This window comes from Leptinotarsa decemlineata, unplaced genomic scaffold (genome assembly GCF_025532065.1).
Source record: "Leptinotarsa decemlineata unplaced genomic scaffold, Ldec_3_MD MMD2_tig00026294_RagTag_RagTag, whole genome shotgun sequence".
Taxonomy (NCBI): domain Eukaryota; kingdom Metazoa; phylum Arthropoda; class Insecta; order Coleoptera; family Chrysomelidae; genus Leptinotarsa; species Leptinotarsa decemlineata.
Window position 1 is genome coordinate 11,234,143 of NW_027412674.1, and position 17,738 is coordinate 11,251,880.

The 17,738-nt window shown below is 32.8% G+C and overlaps 1 protein-coding gene across 1 annotated transcript; it reads right to left on the minus strand.

Annotated features, from left to right (window-relative positions):
- Nucleotides 1–506: 506 nt before the first annotated feature.
- On the minus strand, nucleotides 507–17,151 carry LOC111515120 (ras-related protein M-Ras). The gene is made up of 5 exons (XM_074180373.1): nucleotides 16,996–17,151; nucleotides 16,228–16,456; nucleotides 16,023–16,176; nucleotides 11,504–11,666; nucleotides 507–5,333 (listed from the first exon to the last, which is right to left on the minus strand). Exons 2-5 carry the CDS (start codon nucleotides 16,415–16,417, stop codon nucleotides 5,241–5,243), a joined length of 600 nt encoding a protein of 199 aa, XP_074036474.1. The 5' UTR covers nucleotides 16,418–16,456; nucleotides 16,996–17,151; the 3' UTR covers nucleotides 507–5,240.
- Nucleotides 17,152–17,738: the final 587 nt, after the last annotated feature.

The following is a 17,738-nucleotide window of genomic DNA, read 5'->3' on the forward strand; positions in this document are numbered from 1 at the left end:
TAGTTCCTTATTTTCTAGCGTCCCAATTCCACAGACCTTGCAATACCTCAAGGAATTACTAGAGAAAAATAATCTCAATAATAACGAAATCGATGAATTCGTTTCTCTTACTAATTTGTGTATGAAACAAAATCGGTTCCAGGTAGAAGGTTGCTTTTATGAACAAAAGGAAGGAACGGCCATGGGAAATCCCTTGTACCCCTACCTGGCAGACCTGTTCATGAGCAGATTCGAAATGGAAACCAAAGAAAAGTCAAAGTATTTTCCTAGGATTTAGCTAAGGTATGTAGATGATATTTTCGCGATATTCGATATCAAAAAATCGAATATTGACGACTTTGTTTCCATTTTAAATAATAAATGTCCATCAATTAAAAATAACGATTTGGTGTTGGGAAAAATCTCCAGTAATATTCAACAGTCCACGTATTTTACTACCATCTCTGGTCATACTGAATCAATTTTGATCAATAAAAAAATAAGTGGAGGAAAAAATTACACCTTCCTTCATGTACATAATTTAATAAGTTCAAGTACATACAAAACAAATATTCATAACAAAATATTGCAAAATAATTGCATTCTCACATCACTGATTCTCCATTATCAGAGCATTTAGACTTCCTAAATGAACAATAACTATTTTTGGCATTGCTATAAATCCAGTCTACAGTTGAACATTTTATACGATAATAGATAATGGACAATCCATAACATTGACAAATGAAGTTGAGTTGAAATTAACAGTTCAAGAACGTCACAATCACTGAGGTTTTCAATTTTACAATCGACTTCATACAAAATCATAATTTAAACCAACATTTATCTCAATGTGGGAAATACCAACTTTCCAAAAATATAATTATTTCATGGAACAATATTTTCAAAATAAGTTTTTCTGTTTTCGTTGGTCAGATAATATGATAGTCTGAAGTCAATTGGAGAATTGATAAATGGTCAACAACTGACAATATCCTCTTTATAAATGACAATATCCTTTTAAATAAAAACAATAAACATAGATTTTTCAATTCCTCAAAACACCCTATTATTATGTCTGTTGTTTAGGCCATTCTTTCGGTTAATAACTGCTCATGAGTGTAGTCCAAAAAGTTCACTACAAATGAATAAGTGCCAATACAAGCATCTATTCCAGGAAAACTTCATTGTGTGATTTCCACCTAAACAGTTTTACAAAAACGCAACACGTGTTTCTCTATACAAGATCTTCTTCAGGCATGTCTATAGATACACTTAAAGCTTCTTCAGGTATATCTTTAGACACGCCTGGAGCCTATAGACTTGCGTCTATAGATACATGGACAATCAAAATTATCTTTAGAATATCTAGCATGAGAGCTATGCAAAAAAGCACGAGAAACAAGATTTTTGGAATGGAATAGGCGTCATGAAAAAAAAAATAAAGAAACGCAATAAGCCCATATAACTGTATGTAACGTTGTTGACTTTGAAATGGATGGCTCCCAATTAGTAGGAAGAAATAACTTTCAACATAATTCATAAAAGGTACAGACAGAAACTACACTAGTTATTCCTGGAAAGAGAATATCTGATTTGTATTTTCATTAACTGATCGAATCAACAGTTAACAAGTGATATTTTTAGCGCAACAAGTACGTTTACCTGGAAAGTATTGAAAATTCATGAATTATAAAAAAGTAGGTTTTTGGAAAAAGTAGCACCTGTACATAACCTTGGATTCTCATAAATTGTGTGTAAGTTGTCCCAGATGAGAGCCAAATTTTCAGATCAGAAAAAAACATTTTGGATGAGCCAAGACAATTTTGGATCTATTTTTCGAAACTTCCTATTTCTCAGAAACTATTCGTATCTCAATAGTAATCATTGGGTCACCTAAACAGAAATTAGCCAAAGAACACAAATTTGAGCCCTGTGTGACTGTATATCTGAACATAACAATTCCTAACCTAAAAATGTTCATATTTTATTTTTGGTACAGTTCCAAACTGTTGAAAAACATTTTTTTCGAGTTTTTCTTCAATTGTAAAAAGCAATTGAGAAATACAACAATAATATATGTTGGTTGACTTTTTTTATTAGGCAGCATCGACTGCTAGCGTCATTAGCTGCTACTTCTCAGCTGGAAACGTCAATTCTGTTATATTTTTTGGTAGAGGTTACATCGTTTCATAAAATTCAAAGTATTTTTGATTCGGGCCATTCAATAAACATTCTTGTAGTGTCTTAGGCATATTCAGTGTCCGTCTAAGTTGACATTCAATTAACATGTGATAGACGGTTTCTATCCTAGTGCAGATGTTGCATACTTCTGTTGGTCGACTACTTTTTGTTCTACATATAGAAAAGAAAACTCGTATGAACAGTCAGAAAAAACATTAACACATCAGTGAATATTAGGAAAATATGTAGATCAATCACAAATTTCTTTTTCATAAATGAATGGGAAGAAAGTAGTACTTCATTCTACATTCATTGAATTGCTTATAAGCATCTCTTTATTTCTCGAATTATGAATTGAACATTCATTATGGAAACCGAAAGAGTTATTATTGGACTTCTGAATGAACTTTTTCGTTGTTAAAACGTTAATCGCCCGTTAATCGTTAGTCCTTAGCTCGCACAAGTTTCTCAACTTCTGAGAGTTGCTGTTCGTATGGGGGCGACTGCTGATAAACGGAAAAACAGATTTTTTATTTTTTTTTCATCTTTAGTTACAATCTCCAAACGTTTCAACTGCAACTACGGCAGTCATCGTCAGTGGCGTACCACGAAAAAAAAAATTTAATCGAGCGCGTCAGATTTTATAAGGGGGGTGTGTTAAGTGCAACAAAAAAAGAACTCTCATTCAATAATCTGACGATTTCGATCTGATGCAACCTCGCGGCCATTATTATAATGTGCAAAAAAATTCGCTATTTTGAAATACTCAAGCGCGTCAGATTAAGATATATATCGTTCATCTTTATGTTCTAGACGTGCTATCTCATAATCTGACGATTATCTAGAGGGATTCGCCTAATCTGACATGAAAACATTTTTTTTTTTAAATAATTGAACTTAATTAACTGAAAAGCTCAGGAAATAGCTTGCAAATAAATAAGTGTATGTTTTTCAAGTAGAATACTTGTATTTATTAGAAATTGATTTTTAAAAAACGCTCAAAAAAATTAAATTTTTAATAATCAATTGATTAATCATCATCTTCATCACGAACGAGTCTCTGTGATCAGCTGTCATGGCAACAGAATTCAGAGTGGGGACGAAGTGATAGAGAAAAAGTGAAAGAGGAATAAAAACTCGGAGAGGGAAATATACGTATCACACAGCTGTACGCATCAACTTTATCGACGAATTTTTGTTATTTTGGCTTGCGGAAATCGTCAGATTATATATTTTTCGTTATCCTTGAATTATTTCCTTCAAAATAAAAAAAAATTAGCCACGCTCGAGAATGTCGAAATGACGTTATTTTCTTACAACTTTGCTGCCCTCCCCTTTCTTTGCGTCACTCTCAAACTGTCAGATTACTGTAATATACACTTTTTAACATGTAATTAACTCACCCTACTTTAATCTGACGCGCTCGAGAATTTCTGGTGGAGGTACTTAACCGGGTACAAGGTATCCCTGTATATTACTCTGCCGCGCTTTAGAAAATCCCGAAATCCTCGCTTGGGCTCCCCTATTATAAATACAGTATGGCACAAAGTTTAGGTGAGAAATGACTCATTCAAGTAAATTCAAAACATGAGATCTAAATTTGACTATCGTCCTCCAATTTTAATGTGACGCCACAAAATAAACCGAGATAAATACGTTTGAAAAATGAGACTTCAAGTCAATTGTGAATAGTTGAGTATCTGAAAGGAAAAGCGAATATTTTAAGGAGATATCGAGTTTTTGGGAAAAATCCTGTTGGCTTTCTACTTCTGTTTAACATCTTTTTGAAAACTGTTTTTCCGTTAACCAGCTGTCGCACCCCTACGAACGACAATCCGCAGAAGTGGAAACTTGTGCGAGCTAAGGACTAACGAGGTCTTACCTTTTAACGTGTGATTCCTAACACGGGTTGGACGATAGCAAATGAAAGTCGATCGTTAACCAACGACCAACGTCGAACTGCCCGGCTACTGACCGACCTACACACCTACAACGATAAACAAAAAATTTGGAAAGCTTTCAAATTCGAGAAGAAAAAAATAAAAGCATTAAAATCTCTTCATGAAGATATGTAATGCATACACAAAAGTATCATACACAAACTGGAAAAAACTTTTGGAAACAACTACTTTCCCACGTACATTGAATTACACCAAAGGAAAAAATCCTTTCTCTGAGGCAGAGAACTGTGAATATTTCAACAGCTCAATCAACTTCCATCTATTTTGAATACTAACGATTGTTAGGATTCTTAGAGTCCAAGGATTTTTTGTGATGGTTTATTCTCTATAAAAAATCAAATCAACCATGAATGATGGGCTTCTTAGTTATATTAATGATGAATGGATTCCACTGTACCAAACTACATTAGATGCAAAAGCCTCTGACACAGGTCATTTGGGATTTTGACTCATTACTTGTACAAAGTAAAGAATTAAAAAGGTTAGCATCTTTCCAATTATCAAAAAATTTCAGTTTCGACCCTTATAAATATTTTTGTCACTTACTGTGAACTCTTTGATATACACCTCATATCACACAAATTTAATTTGACCAATAAATAATTGGAAACTCAAAAAACAAGTTATCAAATCGTCAACTCGAAAGGAGCACAGTTCTTTCAATAACGTAAGTTAAAACTTTGTTCCTGCCTAAACAATCTTGATCTTGGCCTAGAAAAAACTGGCATATAATTACAAATCATTCCTTAGCCAATACAAAAACCTTAAAAGACTAAGTTTTCACATCGTTCTGCCCGTGGGGTTTTTCAGAAAACATATAAATTATTGACATTCGAGTGAAGTAGTATGTAAAACCAACAAACATCATATCATGAATCACCGTGTCAGAACTTTCTAACAAAATATTTCAATTGAAATCGTTCCTTTCACGTGATATTCTATTGGCTAATATGAATTTGTTGATTCCTAAATATACTTCAAATATATATACACAACGCATTGCATATAACATGGTAACATTGAACACTTCCATGAAGTTAAAGCTGTATACATATGAGCTAATAATAACAGATAATATAAAAAAGCTTTAAAAATTTTTCAACATATCACATGAATCTATATAATGACACATTTGCCCAATATTTGAAGTTTCTTCTTTTTTCGTTTTTCGTTTTCGTTTTGGGGTTGATTTCGGATTATTCTCACTACCTAGAATTAGTTATACAGTAAGTATTAATAATAATAAATCTTTATTTTTCAGTTAAAAAGCATAAGTGCATAAATTAATCCAAAAAGTAACTCAATCAATCAATCATTTATTTAATACAGTGGAAAGGTATTCCCAATCACATTATCGCGGGACACGTAACAATGTTTGTGGATGACTCAACAGTTACAGTCTGTGGAGAAACCCTTGAAGAATTGCACAGTAATATAGAAAAAACTCTGGATGAAATGAAACAATGGTGCCAAAAAATCGACTCATTTTAATTATTGATGAGACAACCTGCATAAATTTCCATATGAGAAAGCCAGTTACAAAAACCTTTCATAAAAATATAATATTCAGTGACAGCATCAAGTTACTCGGGACCTTAGACCTTAGTTTCTCCTCCTACATATACTTTGTAAACAACTCAATAAAGCATACTATGTAATTCTTCAGATGAAACCAATTTTGGACCAAAAAGGATTGTTGAATTGCCATATATCATATAGTATTGTAACATGGGGACTGGCTACTGAATGTAAAAGATTTTTCACTTCTCAAAAAAGACTAATTTGACTATTATTCAATTTGATATACAGGGAGTCATGTAGCACTGTCTTCAAACAACACTCTATTCTGCGCTTCCATTCTATTTTCATTTTAAAATGTGTAACTTTTTTGAAAAGCAACATTTCTCACTTCATCGTGTTAGGAAGTCATAATTACTTCCCATCAAGAAGTTCTATATTGGAAATATCAACGCATAAAACTGCAACATTTAAAAAATCTTTATAATTGAATATTTCTTTATAACAACTTGCCAAAATATATGAAGGATATCAATAGCTTTAAAAATGCAACAAAAAAATACCTTGTGGAAAATAGAATTTTCTTGCATTGCAATCCAAACACTTAATGTTCACCGAGTAAGTTTTTTACTGTGTAAATACGGTTTTTTTTTTAATTATAATAACAGCATACAGTTCAACATAGTTAAGACATTATAAATATAAAATATGTTGTTATTCTCCCTAATCAGCAAAAATGCTGGTCTCGGGATTCACAAACATTCAACATGACAAGTGAAACATAAAAACTAGTAAACCACTACTGAGCTCATAGTATCAAAGTATCAGACATGTGCCTCGAGGCTCAGATGTTCTTTTAAACTATTGATGAATGAACTATAGCCCGGCAACTCACGTATATGAACAGGTAATTTATTGAAGGCTTTTATAGCCTGTGTAAAAGGATTGTATAATCCTTTGTTGTTCTCAGGTGTAAGTCATTTCTACCCCTTGTATTGTACTCATAAAACTGGTTGTTGACTAGTAGATCGTTGTTGCTTTTGATTCCTTTGTTTTTTATTTTATATATGTTCTTGCATTGCTCAAGTTTAAGTAGATATTTAATTGGGTGTAGTTCAGTCTGTGAGAATAAATCATTTGTGTGGGTTCGAAATGGAATTTGAAATAAAATTTTTATTGATTTATTTTGTAGCGTTTGAATTTTTTTTAAATTGGTAATGCCACAATTACCCCATATGATTAACAGGTACCTAAGATTCGCCAATATATATGTATTGTAAACCAAGTATCTATTACAGAAACTCAAGTAACTGGAACACCTTTATAGAGCTCCTAGCATTGGTATAATTTTATCATTAATATGTTCTATGTGTCCTGACCAGTTTAACTTATCACCTATTATGAGTCCCAAATACTTGGTTTTTGCAACATTCATTAAGGGTAAGTTATTTATTCTCAATTCAATATTTCCACAAATTCTATTTTTTTGTTTAAATAGCATGTGAACGGTTTTTGCAGAGTTCACCTTAAGTTTATTATGTGCAAGCCAATTTGAGTATTTAGACAGATCTTCATTAACTGTGTTCTCCAGTAAATGTAAATCATATACACTGTACAAAAGGACCGTGTCATCGGCGAACGTGAAATACCTTCCCGTAAGCCCGGCCTGCCTCAGTGACAGTACCATCAGTGCCCCAAAACGGAACCCAGTGGTTCCCACAATTATTTTTTATATACTCACTCATGCTCTCGCCAACAGCGACAAACTGGGATCTTTCCTTTAAAAATGTCTCAATGAGAAAATAAGTTTTGCCCCTTATACCCATGCAACATAGTTTGTTCAGAAGAACAGTATGGTCGACAACGTCAAATGCCTTTCTCAAATCAATAAACACTGCAATAACCATTCTTTTTTTATCCAATTCCGATGTAATATTATGAATGAAATCTATTGTAGCGCTTAAGAGTGCTGCTACCCTTTTTTTACCTATATACTTGAATTTTTTAATTTTTATCTATGTAACGTGAAATTTTTATATTCTCATGATTGTCAGCGACTTTTTTGATCTGCCAATTGCACTCTATATGAAAAAATGGTGAATAAATACTACTACAACTACCACTACTTACAAAGTTAAAGGACAAGTTAATTTGGAAAAAAATCCTACAAATGAAGCACAGAACACCGATAGTATTAAACACTAAACAAGCATATAACTAAAATTACACTGGTTATGAAAATCTGTAAGTCAAATGGTATGAAATTAAAACTAAATCAATTCTAGGAATTTTTGAATTGAGTGAGGACACAGATCTATCACGACTTTTTCAAGTTGCCTTTTGAATTTATAAGTTGGCAGACTTCTAAGATTGTATGGAAGAAAGTTGTACAGGTACAAACCAAAAGTATTTGGTGTTCTTTTGGATAATTCCAGGTTTTCGAAGGGTACTTAAAAGTTATCTTTTTTTCTTGTATTGTATGACTGTCACTGTTTTTCGAAAAGCTTGCCATGTATGAATGTCATTACGTCAAAAACGAATATGCCAGCAAGTGTTAATATTTTGTATTCTTTGAAAAATAATCGACATGAGTGATCTGGTGGACAGCCCGCGAGACATCTTATGATGCGCTTCTATATACAGTGTGGCCCATTTTTAATGGAAACACCCCCCTAAAATTTGAAGTTGTAAACCGATTTTGATAATTTTTTTTTGAGATGTCAAGTACTAAAAGGTCTACCTTGGGACAAAATTTGAAATGTTTATTAAAGTTTCAGGGCATACTACGATATTTTTTCTTAGTCGAAAATCAGGATTTTTTATTAGCGATTTTTTTATAGAAAAAATCACTACGCCACTGGAGTGCCTCTAAACAGGTGTGACCAAGATTTCATGAAAAAATATTCATTGTTAACAAAGTTATGACAACTGAAAAATTTGAACAGTTACAAAAAACACCCTATAACAACAGATACAGCCATGAGAATATTTTTTCATGATTTCAACAATAAAGTGCCGCCAGATAAAAAAAACAAATATTTTTAATGAAAATAACGGAATTACATTCAAATTTTCAAGCAAATTAACTAAAACTAAGACCTAATATTTCAATTTAAATCTTAGTTGCCATGGAAATGATATTACAGTTTGACACTTGTGAAAGATTTAAGTGTACTATTGTCAACAATATTCACCTTACAGTTCTTCGAATTATTTTGTGTCATGGCTGCAAGATTGAGCGTAAGAGAGAAAATTGAAATTGTACGCCTTTCGGGAGATGACGTTAGAAGTGCTAGAGAGGTTTGTAGAGTATTTAATGAGAGACATCCAGATCGTCCTCGTATTAGCTGCGGTACGGTAAATAAAATAAATAAAATATTCAATGAAACTGGTGCAGAATCAAAAATGATGTTAAAAAGTAATCCTGTACAAAGACGAAACAGGAATGATCAAATCATTTTAGATTATTTCGAAAATAATCCCAATGCCAGTATAAGGAATGCCACTTTAGATTTGAATATTCCACGAGAAACTATTCGGAGATGTCTCAAGGCGAAGAATATCAAATCTTTCAAGCCAAACTTTTTACACACACTTCAAGAAGACGACAAAGCAAGACGCCTGGAATATTGTTTATGGGTCCAAGGGGAATATTTAAACAATAGAAATTTCCTAAAAAATATTTTATATACCGACGAAGCCACTTTCACTACAAATGGAGTAGTGTCATCACAGAATTGTCGCTATTGGGCAGTGGATAATCCTAACTGGGTAACAAACTGTAAAAGCCAGTATTCCCAAAAAATCAACGTCTGGTGTGGGATACTGAACAAACGAATTATTGGTCCTTTCTTTTTTGAGGAAAACATTAATGCGCAGAGGTTTCTAGAGGTTTCACAGAGTTTTGGGATGCTATTCACGAGCTGCCAATCAATGAACGATCATATTTAATTTTCCAGTTAGATGGGTGTTCAGTTCATTATGCCAGAGCTATGAGGCAATGGCTTAACAAACATTTTCCAAACCGATGGATAGGCCATGGTAGTCCGTTTATAGAGTGGCCACCCAGATCTCCAGACCTCACAGTTTTGAACTTTTTTCTCTGGAGACTTCCCACACAAAAGGTTTATAAAAACCGCTCCAGAGATAGAAATGAATTTTGTCCAAGAATTCGACAGGTATTTGCAGATATTAGCCCTCAAGAACTAAGGAACGTAATCAGAAACATTCGTAAGCGCTACGACACATGTATCGAAATACGTGGTGGATTAGTAGAGGCTACTAGAATATGAGTTAGAATTAATTGTTGCACTGAATCGAAACATTTCAATAATTAGTTATTAGTTACGTTTATTAAAATTTTTTGCTTCATTGTTAGTTGAATTGTGTGAATGTAATTCCGTTATTTTCATTAAAAATATTTACGTTATTTGTTTTTTTTTCATCTGGCGGCACTTTATTGTTGAAATCATAAAAAAAATGATATATTGTGACTGTTAGCTGTGTGAGTTTTCGAATTTTTGAGTAATGCAACTCAAAAATTCGAATTCTATAAAAAAATCGCTAATAAAAAATCCCGGCTGATACCACGCTGGACATTGATTTATATCTTATATCCGACGGACATGTATGCAACAAACCTCACAGAGATTAGTCCCACAGATATTTCTTGTTCAACCAGCAGCAGGACCATGCTAAAATTATTCGACTAGATCACCCACAGACCGGTTTCGAGGAATTACCTCTCATCAGTGCAAGAAAGATCCGGGACTCGATTAATTTCAACTGCATGTATGAAACCTTCGTCTAATAGAAAGATTATTAACTAGTTATCATGTACCAATATAGAGATCAAACCGTGTCGTAAAGACTATATTGAGGAGAGATACATGCGTACTAGAAAGTAAATATTTCGAAATAAAATCTCAAAATATTAATTTCTTCCAACTACCTATACCGTAGGTTCTGGTAAATGCCTGCGAATCTTTCCTGCACTCATGAGGGGTAATACCTCGAAACCGGTCTGGTCTGTATAATAATTCCAGCAGGCATAAATGTCTGTCGGATACAATTCAAAGCTCAGCGTGGTATTAGCCGGGCAAGTAGTTGATTTCCGGCAGCCATTCATCAGAACTTAAGTTGTAGGTAGTTGGAAGAGATGAATATTTCAAGATTTTATTTTGAGATGTCAAGAAGGAGGTTGATGAAGTCATTATTATATGTTAATTATAACAAGGGTCCAAAAAGGAATCCTTAGGGAACCCGTTCAACTGTGATACACTGGCTGTCAGTGTTGTTGATGATTACCCCCTGTTATCGATTACTCAAGTATTAAAAAAACCCAATTTCAATATCAAAGAATAATAAAAGTGATTTTTTCAAACAAGTCAGAAGCGAGATATAACATGCAAATAACATTAGTCGTCATTGCATAAAATGATCCAAATATAAATACACGAGAGAAGTAATATAATAAATATGAAAGAGTGGATTTACAGTATTCATACATAAATGAAAGAGAAGCTGAATTGAAAAATAAAACTTCCCCCTTGTAATCTACATTCAAATTATTTCATGCAATGATATTTATGTTATAAAATCCTGATGAATCTCTTACATGAGAGCGATTCAAGAATGAAATAACAATTCAATCTTCGGATGCATGAAATTTAGTAGTTGAGTTAAACATAACTAACAAATTAATACTTTTCGCACCAACACAATAGAATACAGTCTTTCTGTGAACAAATTCTGTGATTTGGTACATGAAGAACAATGTTGATAATCCAGCATAATTTCACAAAAGTATAGCTATTCAGCTATGCAGTTGAATTAGATATTCAAAATGAATTCAATCTCACCTCATGAAATGTAGCATCGATATTTAGTGGAGGATCTTTTGCACTGGTTTCAATATATGGAATTCCCAGCTTGTGAGCTAAATCTCTGCCCTGCTCCTCTGTGATTTTTCTCAAATGAACAAGATCGACTTTATTTGCTACCAGTAACATTGGATAAGTATCCCTGAAATACAATCAATGAATCTTGAAAAATAAAAATTTTGTTTTGATAGTATTGATATATTAGATTATTTCGAAAATTGTCGTGTTTTTGTAGCTCCATGTATGGATGTAAATGTAAAATGGCGGCAGGTGCAAGTCCACTGTCATTAAACTCTAAAGAAAACAATGAATTTATATGTAAACATTGTCAGAAAAAAGTTGTGAACAAAGCATTGTGTATCAAATGTGAAGACACTTTTCATCCTGCATGTCTCAGGCAGGCTAATGAGTCTAAAAAAGGTGATTGTAAGCATGTGGTGGGAAATCAAAACCAGGGTAAAGAAAGAAACCAAAGTGACCTAGTCTACACTGAGGAAATATTCCTAAAAGAAGAAAATAAACTTCTAAGAGACGTAATCCAGAATAAGGAAACAATTATTAAGGACAAAGAGATCGTTATCTCATTATTGAATGACAAAATCGCATTCCTAGAAAATATTTTGTCACAATATAGCTACAATTATCCTCACAAAACTCAATCTGAACAGAAAAACAGCAGGCAAATAGCACAAAAAAAAGGCCTATCAGAAAAAGGTGAGGCTGAAAAAACCAAACATACCAAGCAAAACCTTATAAATGAGTCAAAGGTAATTAACAGCCAGAAATCGGAGAATGCCCAATTACAGGGTGATTCATTTCTCAAAGTGAATCAGATTGCACCAAAAATACTACAAATTCAAACAGAACAAAAAATGAACGAAATCATAATGTTGACAAAAAATGATGAAGAAGAAACACAGCATGATTACCAAGTAGTAACAAGAAGGAGAAGAGGGCATAACATTGGAAGTGGTAATGGAAATGAACATTTTTATGGGAAACACGAAAATAAAAGCAAAAAGATATGGCTATTTGTATCACGGGTACCAGACACCATTAAGGAGGATAACATAGAGAAATATATTAAAGATAAAACGAAGACAGAAAATGTGCACGTCAAAAAACTAGAAACAAAAAACATACGGAAGGATAACCAGTCTTTTATGATTGGAGTAGATCCTCATCTAAAAGAACTTATCTACGCACCTGACTTTTGGCCCAGAAATATAATTTATAGTAGATTCAATTTCAAGCTAGGGCAACACTTTCTAGATGGGCAACCAAAAGAAGAGGAGGCACAGACAAACCAACCGAGGTCTTTTTTAGAAATACAACAACAAGATCATCATACCCCCAACCACCACTGAACTGTGATGATGCATTCAATATGGTTCATTTCAACATACAGGGACTTTCAGGAAAATGTGATGACCTTAACGTACTACTGACAACACATAATGTGAAAATCGCTTGTATCGATGAACACTGGCTCACAGAAGATGAACTGAAGACAACTGTGATTAAAAACTACAAACTCATCTCATATTTTGCTAGGACACAACATCGAAGAGGGGGAGTATGTATATTTGCTAATGAAGAAGTAAACCTTGAACCAATAACTTATAAAGGTAGTGTAGAGAAGAGCTTTGAAACGTGTTTAACACGTATCAAATTTCTAAACAGAAATAATTTCATATATATTATTAGCATATACAGAACTCCAGATAGTGAATTTGGTACCTTCATTACCAAGATAGAACAATTACTCTATGAAATATATAACAAAGAGGATACTTTTATTATCTGTGGTGACATAAATATTAACTTTCTCGAATACAGTGTGAATAAAATGTTATTGATGAATCTGCTACAAGAGTATAACATAAAATATTACATCAATGAGCCTACAAGGATAACTAGCCATTCTGCAACTTGCATTGACAATATCTTCTCGAATACAGAAATAAGTCATGTACGGGTGTTACACTCTTTTTTATCCGATCATACATATCAGCTTTGTACTCTTAATATTGCAGTGAATGAGGAAATCAAAACAGAGTCTATCTATAAAAGAATATTCAATGACTCTAATATTAGCACATTTCAACAACATATATCCACTGAAGACTGGAATGAAATATACTCAGCTAATACTTTTCAAGATAAGTTTTCCATATTCTATAAAACATTCATTTACTACTATAACATTTCATTTCCCGTAACTAAAACTAAATTGAAAAATAACACAAAAAAATGGTATTCCCCTGAAATCAAGGAAATGCATGCTCAACTTTGTGAAATGGAAAGGGTAAAAAAACAAACACAAGACAAGAACTACATTGCAGCATATAAACAGTTTAAAAAAGAGTATAAATGCCGAGTAAAACATTTTAAAAAACAAAAAAATGATGACAGACTTTTTAATTCACCTAATATCATGAGAGAGAGCTGGAAAATTATTAAAGAGGAAAATTGTACCAAGCAGATAAATAAGGTCAATATTGTTGATAATCAAGAACAGACAATTACTGATCCAATGATAAAAAGTAACTTCATCAATGACTTTTTCATAGACTCTTCTCACAATTTCAACAAACCCAATAATGGTGATAAAAAAATCAACAGATTCCACAAAAGTTTTTTTCTAACACCAGTGACACCCATAGAAGTAACATCCATTATAAATAAGACAACAGCTAAACAGTCTGCTGGCATAGATGACATAAATGGGAAAATTCTCAAATCTGTCTGTACTCTTGTAGCAGATATCATATCATATTTAATAAATGAGTCTTTCACATCTGGAACATTCCCAGATGTTAAGGAATCAAAATGTATACCTGTATTTAAAAATAAGGGCTCTGCTTGTGACATACATAACTATAGGGCTATATGCATACAAAGTCAAATCGCTAAACTATTCGAAGCATCCTATTGTGATAGATTGACCAAGTACTTGGAATATTTTGAGCTCATCCCAGCAAATCAGAATGGTTTCCGTAAGCACAAATCAACCAGCTCGGCAATTTCTGATTGCCTAGAGTTTATCTACAGTGCAATGAATGATAGAAATAATGTTCTAGGACTGTTCTATGACTTCAGTCGGGCTTTCGATACCATTGATCATCATTTGTTAATCATGAAATTGGAAGGGTTAGGAGTCAGGGGTGTTCCGCTTCAATGGGTAACATCATACTTAACAAACAGAACCCAGACGACAGTTGTGAATGGTGTGAAGTCAGATTCAAGAGTAATAAATTCAGGGGTTCCACAGGGTTCAATCCTGGGACCACTATTGTTTGTAGCTTTTCTGAGTGACATTGAAGACACCTGTAAATTCGCAAATCAAATGATATTATATGCCGATGACACTAATATTCTGATGTCACACAATAACATTGATCAATTAACAAATTTAAGTAACAAGGCATCTAATGAAATAGAAAGGTATAGCTTTGAGAATGGCCTCAGCCTGAATGGAAAAAAAACCAATTATGTCCGGTTCTTGCCAAAAAACATGAATCCAAATTATGACCTATACTTAACCTTATCTGGTAAATCTATACAATCCATGGAAACCATCAAGTTCTTAGGTGTTACTTTGGATAGTAAGCTAACATGGGAAGCACACATAAATACTGTATGTTCGAAACTAAGCACTACATGTTATATAATGAAAAATCTGCGAGATACTGTATCAGCAGACATCTTGAGACTATGTTATTTTGGGATGGTACAGTCTACTCTACAATATGGCGTGATATTCTGGGGGTCGTCTTGTCACTTTGAAAGGGCATTTGTATCTCAAAAAAGGATAATAAGAACGATTTGTCATGCTCATCCAACCACAACATGTAAACCTTTATTCAAGAATCTCCAAATACTAACCCTTCCATGTTTATATATTCTTGAACTGATTATGTACATAAAACGTAACCAAAAAGAAATAATGAGGAATGAAGACACTCATATGTATAATACTAGGAATAAAGAAAAACTTCGACAACCCTATTCAAGGTTATCAGTCTGTGAAAATTCACCAAAGCATATTGGTATCAAGTGTTTCAATAAAATAAGAGATTTGATAGATGTGAATCTGAATGACATTCTATTCAAAAATAAATTGAAAAACTTTCTTCTTGAAAAAGTATTTTATAATGTTGAAGACTTTTATAATTCGTGATATCTCATAATTGTAAGACTGACTATTGTATGTACAATTTATCTGGTTTGTTTCCGATTAACAACTTATTTGTAGATTACCTTCTTTTCTTTCTTGACTAGTCTGATAAGTGTTATGTATGTGTATGTATAATGCCTTGTATAACCTTTGATTGATGAATAAATTCTATTATTATTATTATTATTATCTCAATGAATATTCATTTATGTATATCTCCTGGATATACAGTTATAAATAAAGAATATTGTACTTTATACATTGACGCTATTCATTTTTTGACAAATTTCAAAAGGTATCAAATGAAGATTGTTTTACCTATCTTTCACTCGAAGGATTTGTGTATGGAAATGAATGATATTTTCATAACTATTTTTGTCTGTGACAGAATATACTAATAAAAATCCATCGCCTTTTCTCATATACTGTTCCCTCATCGCACTGAATTCTTCCTGACCCGCAGTGTCCAGAACTAAAAATATCAGAATTAGTCTGAGGATCATACGTTTCAGATCTTACTAACCATCTAACATACACCACTGGCCATCCACTTCAACATGTTGCATATAACTGTCTTCTATTGTAGGATCATAATCAGTTACAAATAATTTCTGAAAGAACTGAATAGTGATGGCACTTTTTCCAACACCTCCATCTCCAACTACAACTAGTTTCACAGTTGGTAGATTTTCACTGGGAGGTTTCGTCATCATTCAAGTGTGGTGCTTTCTAGCGTTGCTACCTATTGTACCCTATAAAAATGAGTGCTGCTTGAAAAAAGGGTCTGCCCTAATTTTCGAAAAAGCAGAGAATTTGGGCAGATTGGTTAGCTTGAGTTGAATAAATACTAAGGAAGTAATAATGAATTCAGACTTTGCATTTTCAACCTTAAATGTATCCTTCATGAAGCAATATATGTAGATAAGGTTCTTTCATTTCATTGTGCACATGTGAAGCAGATTTTCAATACTTAAATAAAATAAATACTTAGATATAATATGAAAGTAATAATTTGGTACACTCATGTTTAAATTTTGATTTCTAATGGCACTTTAAGGCAGATTATACCATTTTGTCTAGAATGTGAATCAAAATCTTCATTCTTGTGTTAATTCATGCATTCAATTAATTATGTGACATTAGTTTTTGTGGATTACTTGGATATTATTCAATTTCACATAATTTAAGTTAAAGCAGCTATTAGCTATTGTAATATAGCTGATTATTTTGGTTGGTAGAAACACTAAACTTCTCTTTCAATTTCGATACCTATTTTTTTTATTCAACTTACTTCAACATCATTACAAGAAATAAAATAGAAATCAACACCTAGTCGTTAAAAATATCTCGTTGTTTGAAATTAATAAATTATTAAATAAAAACTAGGAGTTTAAGAGCAAAAGATGACAGATGAGATGACACATTTGAGAGGATAACCTTGAAATTATATCAATAGGTTTGTTCCTGGTGGTCTAGCACAACTACCCCTAGTTTTCCGAACCATGCTAAGACAACTGGCAACACCCCACGTTCCTAAATCAGGAGTCCTACCTGTGGTCCTATACTGACAAAGGCAGAGTTGTGAAATGTTGTGTACTTTTCAGGTTATTTCAATATAAATCTATTGCGCCGATTATTCAAGTAAAATAATTTATGGATTTCCATGTGTATTTTTACACAATCGTTCATATGATATTTGCAAGAATAAAAAATGGAAATGCAAATTATACTATACCTATTGCCACAAATACAGATTAGGAAAAATTCTGACATAATAGTTTGTATAGTCAAGAATGTTAATTTTTCAAACAACAATTTTTGATTTGTAAACCAGAGAAATTCAATGTTTCCGGTGAAACGCGACTTGAGTAAAATTTATACTGTGAAAATTATACGGATAATTATTATCTCCACTAGTGGGGCAATAAGATATAATACATTGTATATTCGTTTTGTTTTCATGTTTTAATCATAAATGAATCATTATTGAGGTTATGCAGTCATTTTGTAAGAATGACAACCCTTTAAAAAACG

Excerpts from the sequence above, each read along its gene's own strand:
- LOC111515120 (XM_074180373.1), bottom strand. The coding sequence starts at position 16,417 with ATGATGACGAAACCTCCCAGTGAAAATCTACCAACTGTGAAACTAGTT. Across the intron at positions 11,667-16,022 it reads ATCCTTCGAGTGAAAGATAG|GGATACTTATCCAATGTTAC; the intron begins GTAAAACAATCT and ends ATTGTATTTCAG. Across the intron at positions 5,334-11,503 it reads TCGATGCTACATTTCATGAG|GTAGTGAGAATAATCCGAAA; the intron begins GTGAGATTGAAT and ends AACTAATTCTAG.